This window comes from Hydra vulgaris, chromosome 02 (assembly GCF_038396675.1).
Source record: "Hydra vulgaris chromosome 02, alternate assembly HydraT2T_AEP".
NCBI lineage: Eukaryota > Metazoa > Cnidaria > Hydrozoa > Anthoathecata > Hydridae > Hydra > Hydra vulgaris.
Genome location: NC_088921.1, coordinates 69432501 through 69452746, shown reverse-complemented (window position 1 = coordinate 69452746; position 20246 = coordinate 69432501). Strand labels below are relative to the sequence as shown.

At 26.8% G+C, this 20246-nt stretch overlaps 1 protein-coding gene across 1 annotated transcript in view; it reads left to right on the top strand.

Moving 5' to 3' along the window:
• Positions 1 to 708: 708 nt before the first annotated feature.
• Positions 709 to 20246, top strand: part of LOC101235376 (protein PF3D7_1417600) — a 41812-nt gene continuing 22274 nt past the window's right edge. The window contains exons 1-3 of the mRNA XM_065791810.1: positions 709 to 797; positions 1355 to 1415; positions 17067 to 20125. Coding sequence (XP_065647882.1) covers positions 1378 to 1415; positions 17067 to 20125 — 3097 coding nt within the window. The 5' untranslated portion in view covers positions 709 to 797; positions 1355 to 1377. The remainder of the gene's footprint in view (positions 798 to 1354; positions 1416 to 17066; positions 20126 to 20246) is intronic.

The window sequence follows — 20246 nt, the reverse complement described above, 5'->3', positions numbered from 1 at the left end:
CATTACAGAGTGGCCTGGTGTGCCGCTCTTTGTCAATAACTTGTAAATTTTGTAAAAAAGAAATTCTTGAAATTTTGATTAAAAATTTTTTTTTCTGCAATTCGCAACCCAGGACCCTCGTGGGGATATGGTCTTGCACACCAACATGGCATAGGGGCTCCACCGGGGTAAATCTGGCCCTTGATTACCAAATGACAAAGTATTAAAATTATTTTTTATTTCCCATAATTTTTTATAAACATAAATATATATATATATATATATATATATATATATATATATATATATATATATATATATATATATATATATATATATATATATATATATATATATATATATATATATAATCCCATAATCTCGAAAATCAAATATGGGACGCAGAATAATCTATGACTTGAAGTTAAAGATAAGAATTTATTCTGGGCAGTGTTACTGAACGGATTTACTGAACCAACGTTACTAAACATTCTGTATGTTTAGTAAGGTTAGTTCAGTAACTTGTTGTTTAAAAAATGATTTAAGTCATTTTTTAGACAATTATTTAAAACTTTGTAATAATTGTTGACAGTATAATAACTTTCAAAATAACATGTAATAAATTTCTTTAATTAAAAAAAATTAAAATTTGAAAAAAAACCAAAAAAAAACCATAATAAACAAAATCAAACAAACAAAAAAAAGGTTTTTTTTTGCAACTCCAATCAATCAAATACTATCGGGTGTTTCAGCAACTATATTTTGTGCGGCAATTACAAATCGTAACATACGTAAAATTGGCAATTTTAATTTAATTGGTGACGATTTTATTATATTTTATTTTACCTGTAATTTAATAACAGTAATAACAATAAACAGAAAATAATAAACAGTAAAACAACAATAAACAGTAAAAACAATAAACAGAAAATATAATATAAATAACAATACATATAAATCATAACATTAAAAAAAAATACAAAAGAGGATTCTAGTTCTTAACCATTTAATACAATATTTATTGTCGGTCGACAAAAATAATTACTAGATAATTCAATTAATACTCAGCAGCTAAGAGTTATTATTTACAATTTTTTTTAATAAAAACTTAACAGTTTAGGAGGTTTGTTTTAAAGAAGTTGTAATTGTTGCTGCCCTAACATTTAATGCAAAGTATATACGTGAATAGCTATAACAAAAATAAAATATTTAAATTACTTATTTGTTTTCCATATAAATATTAGTCAGTTTGCAAGATTATAGTTTATTTAAATTAAAGGTATAATACAATAAGAATATTATAAAAAAGTAATAAAAAAAGTATAATTTGTTTTTAATATAAATGTATAATGAAAGTTGTTATTATTAATGTTAGTGGTCAAGACAATAAAAGTGCTGATGGTGAAACTAATTTGTTGTAAAAAGCAGCTTCAAAAGTAAATTTTTTTATTTGCATCACACACACACACTTATAATAATATTATATTTATTATTATTATAATCATATTATTGTTTATTTTAAAATATATTAAATATATTATTAGTATACTAAATATATTTTTAAATAAATAATAAGAGCGAATTTGTATATATATATTTATATATATACATACATATATATATATATATATATATATATATATATATATATATATATATATATATATATATATATATATATATATATATATATATAGATTTTTCTTCGACAATTTGTTTCTACATCAGTTGGTTCATCAGCAGGTTCTTTCTGATTAACCTACTAATGGAGAAACAAATTGTTGAAAAATCTAGATGAATCTTTTTACTAATTTATTATTACTTTGTTCTTCAAGAACATATAGCGCTCTATTTGTAGAATGCACTAACATAATTTGTATATATATATATATATATATATATATATATATATATATATATATATATATACATATATATATATATACATATATATATACATATATATATATACATATATATACATATATATACATATATACATATATATATATATATATATATATATATATATATACATATACATATATATATACATATATATATACATATATATATATACATATATATATATATATATACATATATATATATATTTATATTTATATATATATATATATATATATATATATATATATATATATATATATATATATATACATATATATATTTATATTTATATATATATATATATATATATATATATATATATATATATATATATATTTATATATATATATATATATATAGCATTGAGCACTCAATGTTCTTAAAAAACAGAGCAATATTAAGTTAGTTAAAGCACTCATCTAATTTTTAGTTGTCTTCAACAGCATGTTTCTCCGTCAGTAGGTTCGTCAGGAAGCTTCCTGATAAACCTTCTGATGGAGAAACATGCTTTTAAAGACAACTAAAAATTAGATGAGTGTTTTTACTAATTTATATATATATATATATATATATATATATATATATATATATATATATATATATATATATATATATATATATATATATATATATATATATATATATATATATATGTATGTATATATATTTATACACATATTTATATAGATAACTATCAATGTGTGTTTAGATAACATCTTGACATCACACTGAAATAGCCTTCTGCTGGGGGCTTTAGTTTATATATTGTCTATTTTACAGTCTGCTGCCGCAAAGGACTGCTGCTACATCAACTGACAGTTTGGCATGCGGCAGCAATCATTTTTCATTCTTCATTTTTTTTTTCTTTAACCAAAAATGTTATATACTATAATGATAGAAAGAACAAGTAATAATTTGTTATATATAAGCTATAGTAAATAAATATTTATATTATATTATATTACAATTGCCGTGTACACATATTTACACACAATTGAAATTACATGAAACAGAGTGAGCCATAAGTTCATCATTAGTTAGCAAGCTAGCTTGTATAGCTGTAGTAATACAGCCAAGGAAATTGATGATCTGTGGTAACTATGAAAGTAGCTGGTCTAGTTTTTTTTGAAGATGTTGATAGTACAGGCATTGACAACATCATCTGACAAAGCATTCTAAGTATCCGCAACCCGATTATTAAAAAAGTTATATGAAACTAGGTAGTTGCTAATAATTTCGCTAGGAAAGCATTTGTGATAACCATAGATAGTAGGAAGGAGTATTGGGTCAGTATGTCAGTTGATTAAATCAGTTTTGTTTTCAATTTTGAATTTATATCTAAGGTCACCATGTTTTCTTCTGTCATTAAGAGAAGTTAGTCAAAGTTTAGAACATCTTGTCTTGTAATTTAATTCATGAGTTATTTTTGTTCCACAACATTTTTCAATTTCAGTTTCAATTTCAGTAATGCCTTTTTTAAATGAGGGTACCAGGCTGTCACAACATACTCTAGATGTGGACATATGTAAGTTGTATAGAGATTTTTCCAGACTATTATATCTTTGCTAAAAAAAGGTGTACTTTAACATACCTTAGATTTTATTTGCCTTAGCAGCATCAGTGAATGCTTGATTATTGTACTTTGAATTACCAGAGAGTTGAACACCAAGGTCTTTATCTGATGTTATATCTAATTGGATTATTTTGATTCCACTATTGGAATTGTTATCATTAATGAGTTAGATAACAGGGACAGATCTGGATTGGTTGATATGCATAACTTTACTTTTTTTTGATGTTAAGTTGCATGAGCCATATTTGGGTCCAATTGACAATGTTATCCATACCAGCTTGCAGACAATAATTGCTTTCTAAAGTGTTAACTACACTGAGGACCTTTGTGTCATCTGCATATGTTTTTTTTTTTTGTTGTTGTTGTTGTTTCACCTCCCCAAGGCCCAGAAGGCCACTACAGATAAGGAGGCTACTTAATTGTGGTTATAACCCTTTCTCAACTCTATAACTCCGAAACACGAACCTTGACGAACAAGGCCGCTGCGCGGAGAAACAAGTTGAGTGCGGTGCTACCAGGGACGTGGTGGGGATCGAACTCGGAACCTCTCGCTTATAAAGCGAGCGCTCTACCACTACACCACTACCGCATGGGTTTTGTAATTGTTTTTACTGCTAATATGTTCTGGTAAATCATTAGTATAGACTATAAATAGGGTTGGATCAAGAAATGAGCCCTGAGAAATGCCACTAGTAATCTGTTCCCAAATAGATACAACATTTCCAAGGATGACATGTTGTATTGGAAAGAAAGGCGGTAATCTAATTTAATCAAATTTGTAATGCAGGATTTTTTGCTGTTAAATCCGTTTTTACATTGGGAGAATAGTTATATATTTATACCCGATCCACATAAATGTAGATCTCAAGACTTGGTCTTAAAACATCTCAAGGCTTTTAATTAACTGTCTTGGTCTTTAAGCTTAGAGTCATTGTCTTAGTCTTGTTCTTGAAAGCCTAGAGTCTTGGTCATGGTTTTAATCTCGGACCTTTACTGCCTTGCACTTTTTGATCCTTACAAAAACTGCCAATTCACTGGAAGAAATATTATTTAATAATAAATTGTTACTACTAAGATTTACATGTTATTTAAGTAATGAAATTAAGTGATGCATAAATTTCTGCTTTATTTCGTACATAAAGTACTTAAATATAATATGTAAACTTTACTTTAAATTTCTTTTTGTAACTATAATATGTGGCTACTATAGTTAATCAAAGCATAGTGTATTTGCTTTTGTCAGGGTTATGGTTGGGGTTGTGTGCTATTTTGGGGTTGTGTTAATTTCACAGTGTGATGATCTTGCGTCATTTTTTATTGGTACATTTTGTTTTTTTACAATAAAAGAAACCTTTTAGTTTTCTGTTATTATTAAAGATATCTTTAGTAGACTGCAACAGTGCACTAAACAATTTGTGATAACACAATTACATTATACATATGTAATTACGTTTTATTATAGGGTAATGTGTATAAATACTAACCTACATAATGTACATACATGAGTGCGGATGAATCTTGTTGTTTTAAACCTCTAAGAATCCAAGTCTTGTTTTTTATAAAAATTAGTGTGAAGAACTATCCTGGTCTTCATCCTAATTTTTATATTTCCACTCCATTTTCGGAGTGTGAGTCTTTTAAATTAATAGATTGCCTGCCCAAACCAAAACCTTCAGTTAATGTAGCAGCACTCCTCGCATGTTCTACCTATTTGTCAGTTGACATAGCAACACTCCTTGCACTCCCTATTTGTCAGTCGATGTATGTAAGTGGTAAAAAAAATAAAAATAAAAACATTCCAGTCTATTACTTGCATTTTTGTGGCTTTTTGAAAAACAATAAAATTTAATTAGTTTCCTCCATTAAATTTAAGGTTTTTACAAAAAGTGTACTTGGTTTTGTTTTCTTTGAACACAAAGAGTTGTTAAGAGTCGTGTTTTACCATAAATGGTGAATTTAGATATCTTACTATAGGAATATATATATATATATATATATATATATATATATATATATATATATATATATATATATATATATATATATATATATATATATAAGATAAGTTATCTTATAATTAATGGGTTATAGACAATTTTATGGTAAAATATTGAGACAGATTATAAAAATTTAAGAAATCCCTCTTTGAAAAAAACTTTTCTTTGTATTTTGTTAAGTTTTTTAATTATAGCTGTAGCAACTATGGTAATTTGTTTTCAACATTTTCTAAAACTATTTTATCTTGTTATTTGCTAAGCATATTGATGCTCATTGCTTTAGCAAGCTCTGCTCAAAGCTAAACATAACTTGCACTCTCATCTCTAAAAGGGATGAAGCATTTTTTAATATCTATTAAATTGGCCTAAAAGTTACTAAAAACTGTACATTTATATATAAAAAGACTTGATTGAATATTTACTGTATTATACAATTTTTTCTAAAAGTTTTATTTTAAAATATAGTTAGCAATAAAAATAAAGAACTATTCATCTCGAGGTTATAAATTCCACGGCTATATTTAAAAAAGTGCTTTTAAGACTTAAGTCTCACCTCGCCATAATCTTGCTAGAACACTTTTGACTTTTAAATTAATATATTAAAAGTTAAGCTATACTTAAAAATGGTTTAAATGTACACTATATTTTTCAACCAATACCGCCAAGTGGACAGTTTGTGTGTGCGTGTTTGTGTGTTTTATAAGTATCATTCCAAGCATATTAGTTTATTATTATTTTAGTGAACAAAAATTAAATGTGTTTACTAATGTTAATGTTTACTAATGTCATTTTTAGATAAATTATTATTACTTAACACAGCTTGTGCATTTGTGCACATGTAACTTTTATAAAGATGATTTAAAATGAAATCTTTGTTTATAAAAGTCTTCCTATATTTTTTTAAATTTTATATGTAATCAGAGGCTATTCTACAAATAAAATGAGGGGGGGGGGAGGGTGAATCCTTAAAAAGTAATGACTGGTTTCTAAACAATAATAAAATTTTTTGGAAGTTTCCGGAAATCAGCGACTCTAATATATATATATATATATATATATATATATATATATATATATATATATATATATATATATATATATATATATATATATAAAGGCTTCCGCAGGAGTAAATGTGTGCACAAGCTATTAATAGCCCGTCTTTGCGGGCTGCGTGGACCGCCCGCCTAGATAGTCTTGTATGGGCTTTTATAAAAAATTAAAATTATTATGTTTTCAATAATTTTTTTTTTATTCTGAAATTTTATTTTGTTGATTCTTTATGCCAGGTATAGTAAAAATTTTAGTTCTAATAATAAATGTTTTTTTAACAATAAAAAGACAGAAAAAACAACTTGCAAGAAAAATAAAAACCTAATTAAACTTCAAACTGTTAGATACTTGTAAAGTTCAGATAATAATTTTTTGAAGTTACAATGCAGTTTTTATCTTTTGCTCAGAGTTATTAGTATTCACTCCACTTAGTGAGTTTTTGTTATAATGTTTTTGTTTTGGTTTTGTTTCCTGAATTTTATTCAGACTTTATTCTTTTATTCTCCAGTTTTATCAGTTATGTAATCATATTTTAGTTGAGTTTATTCCAGATATAGTCAAGTCAATGAAAATGGCAAAAATACCACCTTTGCAACCATCACATTTCTTTATTCAAGCATCTTGACGTATGCTTAAAATTTTTTGCAATTAACATAGCAATTTTGCAAGATCTATTTGAGTAATAATATTATTAAAATAATGGAATAAAATATAACATTTTTTATTGCGCTTTTTTAGTTGATTCATTTTTCTATGTAAATTAAATAAAATTTTAAAAATTTAACCATGATATCTCTAAGCTATAAAGTTATATTGAAACCTTTTTTTAAATAAACATTGAACCAAAGAGTTCTATTCTTTTACAATTGTTTTTCAACTGTTTAGACTAAAATTTTAATTGTTACTATGGTTTCCATCCAATTTACTATCATACTCTTTTATGAACTCGTAATCAATTTTATGTTCTTTTTGGAAATAAGGAGAAAATATGTTATGTTGATAATTTTTTATTTCTAATAGACTTGGTACAAATAGATTTTTTAAGATTCTGGTATATATACTTCTTAAATATATTCTTTTTATATAATATAAATGTATATAAAAATAAGCATTATATGAATTAAAAAATAAACAAGTCTTTTTTACATTTTTTTATGAATAGAACCAATAGAAGGGTATTAAATGCAGTATTATTTTATATATCAGGTTTATTGCTGTAAAATATATTTAAATGTATTAAATATAGCGCAAGTATAAAAACGAAAATAAAATATGAAGAAATCATGTAGTATTGTAATCTTACAAAAGGAATTCATATAATTATAAATTATTTATAAATATTTATTTTAAATAAATTAGCCTATAATGTCTTCAGTTTCAAAATCGAACGCAGTTTCTTCACTTTAACTAAATTCAGGTGTTTCCCATTCACTTTCACTGCTTAAACTATTGTAAACTTAATAACCTGAATAACTTGATAACTTTATAACAGACACTCAATTTATACTATAAAAATCGATTAGCAGTCTGTTGACTATAAATGAGATATTCGATTTTTAATAACAAGTTATATGTTAGCATATTAAATAAACTGCCACCTTTTTCAAAAAAAAACAGGAAGTTAACGCAGAAGAATACCGGGAAATATGCACTACTTTAAACAACTTTAAAGTATGACAAACTAGTTAATCAATCAATTAATCAAAATGTGTGGTTATACAAAAAAGAAATTGTCTTTATCTAACAGTTCTTATTGTATAAGTTTACAAATTTCCAAAAAATACTGAATACCTGGTCTATTATGTTAAAATTTTTTTGCAATGCATACATATTTATTTAATAATAACTGTGTACATGTACAATGACAATGTACTAGGTAATCTAGGCTTTAACAGCCAATTTATGTTTAAAAAAAGTCCAACTTTGATTTAAATTGTTTAAGTGTTTTAGAATCTACAATGTTTTGATCTAAATTATTCCAGCTGTTAATAACACGGTTTGTTAAGAAATAGTACCTCTTTGGATTTTTAATTAATTGTCTATGAAACCTCATATTGTGACCTCTCGTATTTGAAGTTATTAAATCTGGTGGGTATTCCAATGTTAAGTTATCTATTTTTTTTACTATTTTGAAAAGTTGGATTAAGTCATTACATTCACGTCTTTTTTTAAGAGTCGTTAATTTAAAGTAGGTTAGTCTACTTTCATAGTTTTTCCCTTGAAGACATTTTGTTCGTGTTGCTTTACGTTGTATCGATTCAATTTTTTTTATCTTGTTCTAAATAAGGACACCACACTGAATTTGTGTAGTCTAGATGCGGTCTTACGAGAGAGGTGTACAATAATTTAGATGCGTTTATGTCTAAGTTTTTAAATGAATGTTTTATTATTCCTAACATTTTATTAGCTTTACCAGACGCATAATTAACTTGACTAGACCATTTTAAGTTGTTTGAAATCATAATTCCTAAATCTTTTTCAATTTTTGTTTCTGGTAGTTCAACTCTATTTAGCACTGAATCATACATTGTGTATATATGCCTAGTATTTTTGCTACTATATGCATGCGTTTACATTTGCTGACATTAAATTTTAATAGCCATAATTGTGACCATGTCATTAATTTGTTTAGATCTGTTTGAGTCTTTTCTATATCAGAAGATGATCTAATTATGTTAATTAGTTTAATATCATCAGCATACATTTTACAGTTCATTGATAACTCATTCGGTAAGTCATTTATATAAACAATAAACATAAACGGACCCAAGACAGACCCCTGCGGTACTCCACTTGTAACTGGAGACCAATTTGAAAATCCGCCATTGCAGACAACACGTTGCACTCTGTTACTTACGAAATTTTTGCACCATCTAACTGCTTTTTTGTTAAATCCATAACTTTTTAGTTTAAGACACAATCTGTTGTGAGGCACGGAATCTAAAGCTTTTTTCATATCTAGGAAAATGATATCTACTGGTAAATTATCTTCCATTGCTTGAGTTATTAGATCCATAAATTCTATAAGGTTTGTACAACAGTTTTTTTTTTAGAAAATCCATGTTGTTCCTTAGTCAAGAGATTGTTATTTTCTAAGTGCGACATAAATGTAGCTTTTAAGATACGTTCCATTACTTTACTTATAACTGAAGTAAGTGATACTGGTCGATAACTTGATGGTCTCCACTTTTAAATAATGGTGTTATATTAGCATTTAACCACATCGATGAAATTATTCCAGTGACATACGATTTATTAAAAATAAGTGATAAAGGAAGTGAGAACGCATCTGCGCAACACTTTAAAGGAAATGGGTGAACTCCATCTACTCCTGTACATTTATTTGGATTTAGTGACTTCAGGATTATATAAACTGTGTCCGGTGAAAATGTAGGGTCATCACAAATATTGTTTGTCCTATTTTTAAAGAATGGCTTATTGTCACTAGTTTCATTGGTGAAAACAGAGCTAAAATAGTTATTTAATGAATGCGCTATTGATAAATGATTTGTTTTAAGTTTGCCGTTTACATTTAATGCATTAATTCCTTTAACTTTTGATTTTTTGTTTATATATGCATAAGTTGCTTTTGGGTTATTTTTAACGTTTAAGGCGATGGTTGTTTCATATAGTTTAATTTGGTTCTTAATTTCTTTTTTTACTTTATTTCTAATTGATTTGTATTCTAATACATTTCCTTTGTTTAAAAAACGATTATGTAAACATTTTCTCCAGAGGTTTCTTTTCTTTCTAATTAACTTTTTTAAGTAAGAGTTCATCCAAGGCGCTTTTGTTTTAACGACTCCCTTTGTAATTGTTGGAATGAAATATATAAGACCTTTATTGTAAATATCGACAAATTTGTTGTATGAAACATTAGCATCTAAATTTTTGAATTCAAGATGCCATTCGTAGCTGTTTAGCATATCGGAAAAGCCATTATAATTGCCGTATTTGTACAGAGTTATATTTTTTTTTACCGTTTCCGTTTTTTTATAATTATTTCTAAAGCAATACAAAAACTTTAGGATCTGATGACTAAGTGCACCCAAATTATCAAAATGATTCAAATCAACTACAATATTTCAATAAATCAAAAACAATATTTTGCCTGCTTTTTAACATACTAAATATTTGTCTTTAAACATAACACAGATTAATACGGAACAGTTATAGCTGCTTGAAATAACTTGTTTGGTTTTTATTTTTTATTTTATTATTTACATTAGAATATTCAAAAATTATTTTTTTCATAATTTTTTCTTCAGTACATACATCGACTGACAAATAGCCTGACTGGAGGCAGAGTGCTACATCGACTGAGGGTTTGGGATGGGGCAACTATCTTTTGTTTCATTATTCTTTGTTTTTTTTCTTCTTTTTCTGAAATAATGTAACAAAAAAATGGTATCAATTTTTTACACAAATATGCTATAGTAGATATATATATCAGAGGCTATTTTATGAAAAAATTTTAGGTGCGGGTATCCCCATGTCCTGGGATTATTTGGCAGAAATATTGCCAAACATCTGCATTATTTTGCTAAAAAAACAATATTTGCAGAAAAAAACAAAAATGTAAAAGAAAAAAGGTCTTCAAATATGAATATAAAAATCGAACGCAGTTTCTTCACTTTAACTCAATTCAGGAAACACCTGAATTGAGTTAAAGTAAAGAAACTGCGTTCGATTTTGAAACTGAAGACATTATGAATAACCTCTGTATATACCTTGCCTTACTATTTAATGTTTTTTCAAAAAAATATACAAGTAATTAGCCAAAACATTTATTACAACATGACGACTTTAATGCCAACATCCACTCGCTGCTAATTTTCATTTACTTACTTCATTCGCTTACTAATATTAAGAATAAAATCAAGTTTTTTTTTTTTTTTTTTTAAATATCTTCGCTTCCAACAAGGCTGCAGGCAGCCACTAATTAAAGTTGGAAGTTACTGAAAGAAAAAAGATAAAGATTGTAGAGCAAGATAACGGACGACTTAAAGGATTGCAAATTATATGAATCAAAAAAGCAAGATGAAGGAAGCGAATTCCAAAGAGCTGATGTTCGAGGAAAAAAACTAGATGAATAATCATTTTTGGAGCACTTAGGAACAGTCATAGAAAAAGGATGACACTTAATTGAATGACAAGTAACACAAGAATGAATTTTAGTAGATGGCACAAAAGACGCTAGCTCTTTAGAGCAGTGCCCATTATAGTATTTGTAGAAAAGAGAAAGAGGAGCAACATTACGACGATGTGACAATGGTTGGAGGTTGGCTGCAAGAGCAGGTCCAACTATGTTTACAATGCGTTTTTGCACCTTGTCTAAAAGAGAAAGGGCATCATTGGAAGAACCGCCCAAGATATGGCATCAGTATTCCATACAAGGCCGGATTTGAGATTTATAGAGATAGAGAATAGAATCCGAAGTAAGAAAGTGACGAGCTCGATAAAGAGATGCAACCTTAGCAGATGCTAATTTTGCAACTGATTTGATATATGTTTTCCAAGAAAGATTGGAAGTAAGAGCTAATCCTAAAAGATGAAGAGTAGATGACTCATCGAGTACATCACCGTTCATAAGTATAGGAAGATCTAAATTATTGCAATAACAATTGGCTGAAAAAAATTGAGTTTTATCTGAATTAAAGTTCACCAGCCATCGTGAGCCCCATGCTGTAGCAGAAGTGAGATCCTTTTCAAGCTCAAATGCCCCCTCCAAGCAATCAGAGGGTGTTAGTTTCAAGTTTATTTCTTCATTACTTCTTCCATGAGTATCCTTCGTGGGTACTTGCGAGAGAAGCGTTAACTATAACATTTCATAAGCAAGAGATAACCAGAGTTGCCAGATTGGCCACTTCGAGGCTATATCCGTAAATCTGGCCATCGCAAAAAAAAATATTGGCTCATCAGCAATTTAGCTTTGTTTAGCTTTTTTATTCCATTATTATTTTATCTCTTAATTGGCTTATTAAGATTTTTATTTTATTAAGTGTAAAATAATGTTTTTTAAACTTTTACATTGTTATTGTTATTAATACAGATATAGTTACTTAATATGATAATATAAATCATTTTAAGTGACATTTTAAAATAATATACATTACATTAAATAAAAACTATTTTTATAGATTTAATTTTTAGATAAAAAATATATAATAATCATGCTTACTACTAAATAGTTATTAATTTACTATTAAATATTGCAAAAAAAGTTTTTATTTATTTAACTAGTTAACTTGTTTTTATATTTCATTTTGTTTTTATAACTATTACAGTTTTTAAGGTATGTTGACATGATCTAAAAAATCATTGGTCCAATTTAATCTGATTGTCTTACTTAACCCAATAAGATTTGCATTTTCAAAATTAAACTATTGCAATCGCGAAGAATTTGGCTACTTTTTGGTCATTTCTGTCTACTTTATAATATATTTCTGGCTACCGCATAGCGAAAAATTTCTGGCAACCCTGGAGATAACTATAACATTTAGTTTGTATATTCTTTTATAGACTAAAAAGATTTATTACATAGTGTATTTATTGCATAACAAGGTCAATTCATTCAAAGTTTTAATTCATTCAAAAGTTAATAACTTTTTTTTGTTGTTCTTCACTTACTTTTCAAATCAAGTTTTTTTGCGCCATTTATATAATGTTATTATGTTTTAAAATTTTTTTTATTTATTTTACTATTTAATTATTTTTAAATAATAAAATAAATAAAAAATAAGTAAATTGAAGTTATGAAAACGTAAGCGGAGAAACTCATATTAAGAGTATTTTTAAAAAGTCAGTGTTTTTATTTTAAAGTATAAAATGTTAAGCATTTTATATTTTAATCCAATCGAAATGTGCGTTTTATGTTTTAATCCAATTATAACATATTCATCCACATGAATTCAAATTTAGCATTTTTTTTTTTTTTAAATCTTTGCTTTTAACAAAGCTACAAACAACCACTATTAAAGTTGGAAGTTTCTGGAAGAGAAAAGATGAAGTTTGTAGAGCAAGGTATCGACAGAGGACTTGAAAGATTGCATGTTATTTGAATCAAGAAAGCAAGATGAAGGAAGCAAATTCCAAAGAACTGATGTTTGAGGAAAAAAACTAGATGAATAAGAGTTTTTGGAGCACTTAAGAACAGTCACAGAAAAAGTATGAGACTTAATTGAATGACAAGTAACACAAGAATGAATTTTAGTAGATGGTACAAGAGACACTAGCTCTTTAGAGTAATGCCCATTATAGTATTTGTAGAAAAGAAAAAGAGAAGCAACGTTATGACGATGTGATAATGGTTGGAGGTTGGCTGCATGAGCAGGTCCAACTATGTTTACGATGCGTTTTTGCAACTTATCTACAAGAGAAAGGGCATCATTAGAAGATCCGCTTCAGATATGGCAACAGTATTTCATACAAGGATGGAGTAGAGATTTTTAGAGATAAAGAATAGAATCCAATCTCATTGAGTACATCACCGTTCATAAATATAGGAAGATCTGAAGCATTGCGATAGATTCTAATTGAATTAAAATAAATTTATAATCTGCTTTAAAAGTCATTTTTCAAATGTTACTTTTTCTAAACGACATTAATAACAAATTTGTAATTATCATAACAAATTTTATCATAATTATCATAACAAATTTTATCACAAAACAGCAAGACAATAAGTAATAAAGAATAGTTTTATTTAAATTTTTCATGACAAACTTGGTGCTAATATAAAATTTTTTAAAATTGAGTTTGGGCAGAAATTTGGGGGCCCATACCAGTATACCGGTATCAAAATCAGCCTGGATACGTCACTGATATATATATATATATATATATATATATATATATATATATATATATATATATATATATATATATATATATATATATATATATATATATATATATATATATGTATGTATATATAAATATATATATATGTATATATAAATATATATATATGTATATATAAATATATATATATATATGTATATATAAATATATATATATATATATATATATATATATATATATATATATATATATATATATATATATATATATATATATATATATATATATATATATATATATAATAAGTTAGTTGATAAAACAAAATGAAAAAGTAATTAAAAAAACAAATTAAGTAATTAAAATAGTAAAACATATATACAGTCCTCGTAAATAGGGTCGGCACTTGGCAATGCCAGCCCAACTGCCAACCCTAAAGTGTTTTAGGTCGGCAAAAAATTATTAACCTTGTTTCTATGTTTTTGGCATCAGGTTGCAAAAAACTTTTGTGCCAAATTTTTTTTGCAACCTGATGCCAATTTCTAATAGTCTAAGGTCGGCAATATTACGTCGACCTCAATTTTCCTAATTCTGATTTAAATTATAAAACAAAAAATATTCAGTTGCATTTTTGCGGTTTTTAAAAAACTTTGAAATTTAATTAGTTTTCTTAATTATTTTAATGGTTTTTATATAAAGTGCTCCCAATTTTGTCAACATTAAACACAAGGAGCCATTACAAGCAGTTTTTTACTATAAATGATTTATATTATTCATTAGTATAGCTATAGTAATTGATAACTTTATCAACAAAATAAACGTTTAATATGATGTCATACAAAGTTTAATATCAGCTATTGTTGAGTGAAACTTTTAAGTGTCACTAAATCTTTACAAAATACTAAAAATGGGACATGGAATACTGAAGGGATTTAAAATGGAGCAAAATATGCTAGTCTTAAGCTAGTAGCATGGCAATGGAATGGATGTAATTGAATATGATGGTGCAATAGTTAAAGATGAAGTTTGGCATATTATAAATGTATTATAATAATTTATTATAAATATTATAACATAATACAATATACAATACAATATAAATACATACAATATAATGTATTATAATAATTTATTATAAATATTATAAACATATTATGAAAATTTTGGCATAGTATAAATTATGCATGTTTATATTGCTGGTTAGACACTTTGGTGGGCGGGTAAATCTAGTTTTTGTTGGATGGGTAAATCTAGCCTTGGCATGTGAAATATTAGACTTCATATTATGACTCAGTAACTTTTCTTGGAGGGTTAAAATTTTCGTTGAATTCAACTTTGATCAAATAGTAGAAATACTTTTTGAAAGCTTTCTCAAATACATGCAATAGTAGTGTAATGTTAGAACATTTTTATTTATTTCATTTTTTAAATAAAATGAAAAAAAAAAAAACTTTAGTTTTTTTCTGTTTATGTTTTTATATTATTTTATTATTAGTGCTTCATTTTTTCTTTTATTCTTTTTTCTTATTTATATTTTTATGTTAGTTTTATTTATTTTTTAATTATTATTTTTTTAATTCTCTATTTTTAATTTAATACTTAGGTTTTTTTTTTTGTTTCACTCCTTTTGTGTTTTTTAACAATACAAGTGACACCTAACCTTTTAAATTGTATTAAGGATAGAATTGTATTATAATTTCATTAAAAATAATTTTTTAATGAAATTATAATAATTATAACTTATGCAAGTTTATGATTTATTATAAATTTCGTATTTTATGGTGAAATAAAAAACACAAAAAAATTACTTAGTTTAATTTTTTAAATACATGTGTATATATATACATTTAAAAAAAATATGAATATATATATATACACATATATGTGCATATGTATGTGTGTGATGTGCTAAATACATATATTTTAAAAAGTTTTCTGTTTTTCATTTATATTATTTATATTCATTCTGAAGCTGTGCAAATATATGCAGAATATGTTATGCATGATTGGTTGCAATTATTTTAAATATAAATATTTATGGAATAGAAACCAAGACAATGTGGATTTAAAAAGATCATACTTGTTAATAACTTAAAAAACCAAATTTATTCTTTCAATAAAGAAACCATTCTTATTGAAACTTTTTTTTTAGTAGAAACCATTCTTTTTGTAAAAGAAACCACACTTTTTTATTTTTGTTTGTAGAAACAAGCTAATACTTATTTCTATAGCTATCAATAAATGTGATGAGATTATTACAATGTTAAAGCATGGCGTTTTTTTTGTTTTAAAATACATATTTTTATTATTCATATGTTTCTTGTTTATTCATACTTTTTGTTTAATTGAATTGTTATTTTTTTAAATAATAAATATTATTTTCATAATGTACATTATATGCATGCTTTTTATAAATTATTTTTATTTACTGTGTTTTTTTTTGTTTTGTTTTTTGTGTGTGTTTGTGGTTTTTTTAAAAGAAAATTTCTTTTTTTTACTTTAGAAGTTATAATTTAGAAGTTATAATTAAGAAGTTATAATTTAGAAGTTATAATTTAGAAGTTATAATTTTTATATGAAATTTTTTTAAAATAAAGAGTAAAGTAATATATTGTATTTGCTTTACTACACAATTATATGTTATATATAACATATTCTAAGTGATATATTGTGTTTCAATACTATGAATAAAAAATTAAAAACACTTTCAATATATCACAAAAGCATATTTACTTATTTATAATAATTTTATTTAGAATGAATGATACAAGTGAAAACACAGTGTCGAGTACAAATGATATCTCAGCAGAAACATTTGAAACAAATGATTTTGATGATTTAATAACTTCATCAAAACCAGAGTCAACTAAAAGTAAAAAAAAAAGAAGCCGAAATCATGTTTATAGCAAAAAACCTGGGAAAAAAAAGAAAAAAGAAAAAAGTTCGTTGAAAGTGAAATGGCAAATGAAAATTGATACCAATAACTTAAACAATGTTTCAAGTAGTGATATAATTGATAAAAAAGAAAATTCTGATACCGAAACAATGCGTTTATCTAATGAATCAGATTCCTTGAAAAATAATGTGCGTTCAAATAAGCGAGTTATTAAGCGAAAGTCGTGGTCTAATGAGTATGAAACTTCGCCTTTTACACCTTCACCAAAAAAATCTAAAGGTATTCGGCCAGATTGCCCGCCATTTTGCCGTACAAATTGTACATTAACACATCATCCTTTACTAATTGCTGCTCGAAAGGTCATAGAGAATGACTCATCAACTACAATGCAGTTTTTGCAAAAAGTTGAAAGCTTTTATGGTGGTGCTGATGGTCAAATGAATCCTAGTGATTGCATCAATGATCAGTGGAAAAATACTGACTATCCGCTTTTGCATTATTTAGCACTTATGGGTAAATGCGCTTGTTCATTTGTTTTGAGTCAGTCTGGCCACGAGCCTACAACTACAGTAACTGAAAATGGGGACAATGTACTTCATACGCTTGTTAAAGATATGTATTTATTTAACTGTACACATGGACATATGGATGTTTTATCGAAAAAATTTAATTTGCTTTTAAGGGAGTTTGTTGATTGCTTAAAATTTGTAAACAAACGCAAAGAAACTCCATTACATATAAATGCAAAAATGATTTCAGATACCGTTTTGCTTTTAAAGGATGAAGCTAGACAAAAGCCTCCTTTTCGTTTATATCAGTTTTGTAAAAGTATGTTTGATGCTTGTTTAGTTCAACTTTCTTCTTTTGATGATGTAAAACGCCTCATTAACTTACAAGATCATGCTGGTTTTACTGTTAGCCACTATATAGCATCTGACAGAGCATCGTTTGAATTTTTAGATAGATTAAAAGAAATGGGAGCTGATTTTGATATAAAAAACAGTCTAAATCAAAATGTGAATGACATTCAAAAGAATGCACCTTCTCCCCCTTCCAATGATTTGTTAGAGCTTGCAGTTTTTTCTGCAAAAGGGCATAAAGTAAAAAGTGCAACACATAATAAACCAAAATATTCACCACAAAAGAAAAAACAATCTACAAGAATTGAGCAAGAGATAAATACAGCTCAATACCCAGTTACTCAATCCTCGAATGCAACAACTGTTGACGTAAACATTTCAAAACCAGCTAGTCTTCGAATACCACTTACTTTACAAAAGCATACTGGTAAATCAACTTCCTCTACTGTTGATCCCCCAAGGACTGGTCCTCGAATTAAAGTTACTCCAGTTAGAGGTGCTAAGGAAAATAAAACAGAAAAAAAAGAAGATATAAATATGGGTTATTCTATTGAAGAAAAAAAAAAAGATGATACACCTGATAAAAGTAACCATAGTCAGAAATCTGAAATTAGTCAAAGCAAGTGTGATGATGATTTAGTGCTCCAAACTACAACATCTACTCAGCTCTCAAATAAAAGCTTCGATACAAACAAGGACATTATATTAACAAATTTAAACATAAACAATTCTACAACCAATGTTTCAAATCTGCCTGTTAGTTTAAAAGTTTTTACCTCTCGATTTTCAAATATTTTACCAAAATCTTCAAATAGTTCTGTTGATAAAAAGTCTGATGAAAACTCATCAAATATGCACAATTTGCTAATAAAATCTACAAAAAATAGTCATTTAAAAATTGCATCTCAATCAGTGATTACATCTCCTTCAGTAGTTACTTCTCCATCAGTTAGCAATAATTTAAAAGTATCTGCAAGTATCAATAACCAGCCATTTCAGGCGTCACATAATGTGCAAGTTGTAGCAGCTCTACCTCACATGCAAATACCTAATGTATCTCAGTTTCAACAAACCACAAATATGTCTTCAAATCTTCTTTCCCAAACCTTTTCAAATATACCTCAAAACAATGTTATTGTTCGAACGCCAAGTGGTAAACTTGTCTCTGTAAACTTAATGTCAATTAATTCATCACAACAACCATCAGTTTCTTCTAATCTTGTGTCTCCCCTCATTCCAATTCAGACCAATCAGCGAGCTTCACTTTACCCATCCTCAGGTTCAACATCTCAGCAAGCACCTACAATGCATCAATCTTTTAATCATCAGATTCTTCAAAACCAAAATCAAGTTAATTTACAACAGCAACAAGTTATAAATCAGTTACAAAATTTACAACACTTTACTGGAAATTCAGTGCAAAATACAATTCAACCACATCCTTTTTTTTTTATGCCTCCTAATGGTGTTAGATTTATGGTTCCTTCCACTAATTCTTTACCTTCTGGAACATTTGTTAGTCCTTCATCATATCCAAACATACAGAGTTATCATAGTTTGCAAGGAACATGGCGTCCTAATATAGTTAGAGAGATTCAACCAAACAATCTAGGTTATAATTTTTCACCAATTTTGCATCCGCAAAGTATTTCCACTGCTCAATCTTTAATCAAGGTTCATGGCACAGGGTTAACTAATAGGTTTGCATTCTCTAATAATAATCAGAATCAAAGTATTTCACAAACTCTAGAACAAAACTTTTCTCAGTTGAACAAAAATCCAATTAGTTCTATGAATGATACTCATTCCAAAAAACTTCGAAGTCTTGAAGCAAGTATAAACTTTATTAAAAATGGGTCTCAGAAACGAAAAAGCTATCCACCTAATCATTTAAAAGGTAACAATCAAGATATTGCTCCTCCTCCAGTAATCATACTCGATAGTGAGTGTACTCAAGTTCAAACTGATAAGGTTGAAAATAAGCTATCACCTTCTGTTGAAAGTTTTCGAGATAATGTAAAAAATTCTCCAAATATATATGACACAAAAAATGATACAGGTAGACTATTTATGTGTGTGCCTGTGTGTATACTAGGGTGTAAGTCAGCCCAATGGCACCGCATATAACGCATAATTCCTAATGGGTTTAAAATTCCCAAAAATCAATGGCCTTTTTGTTT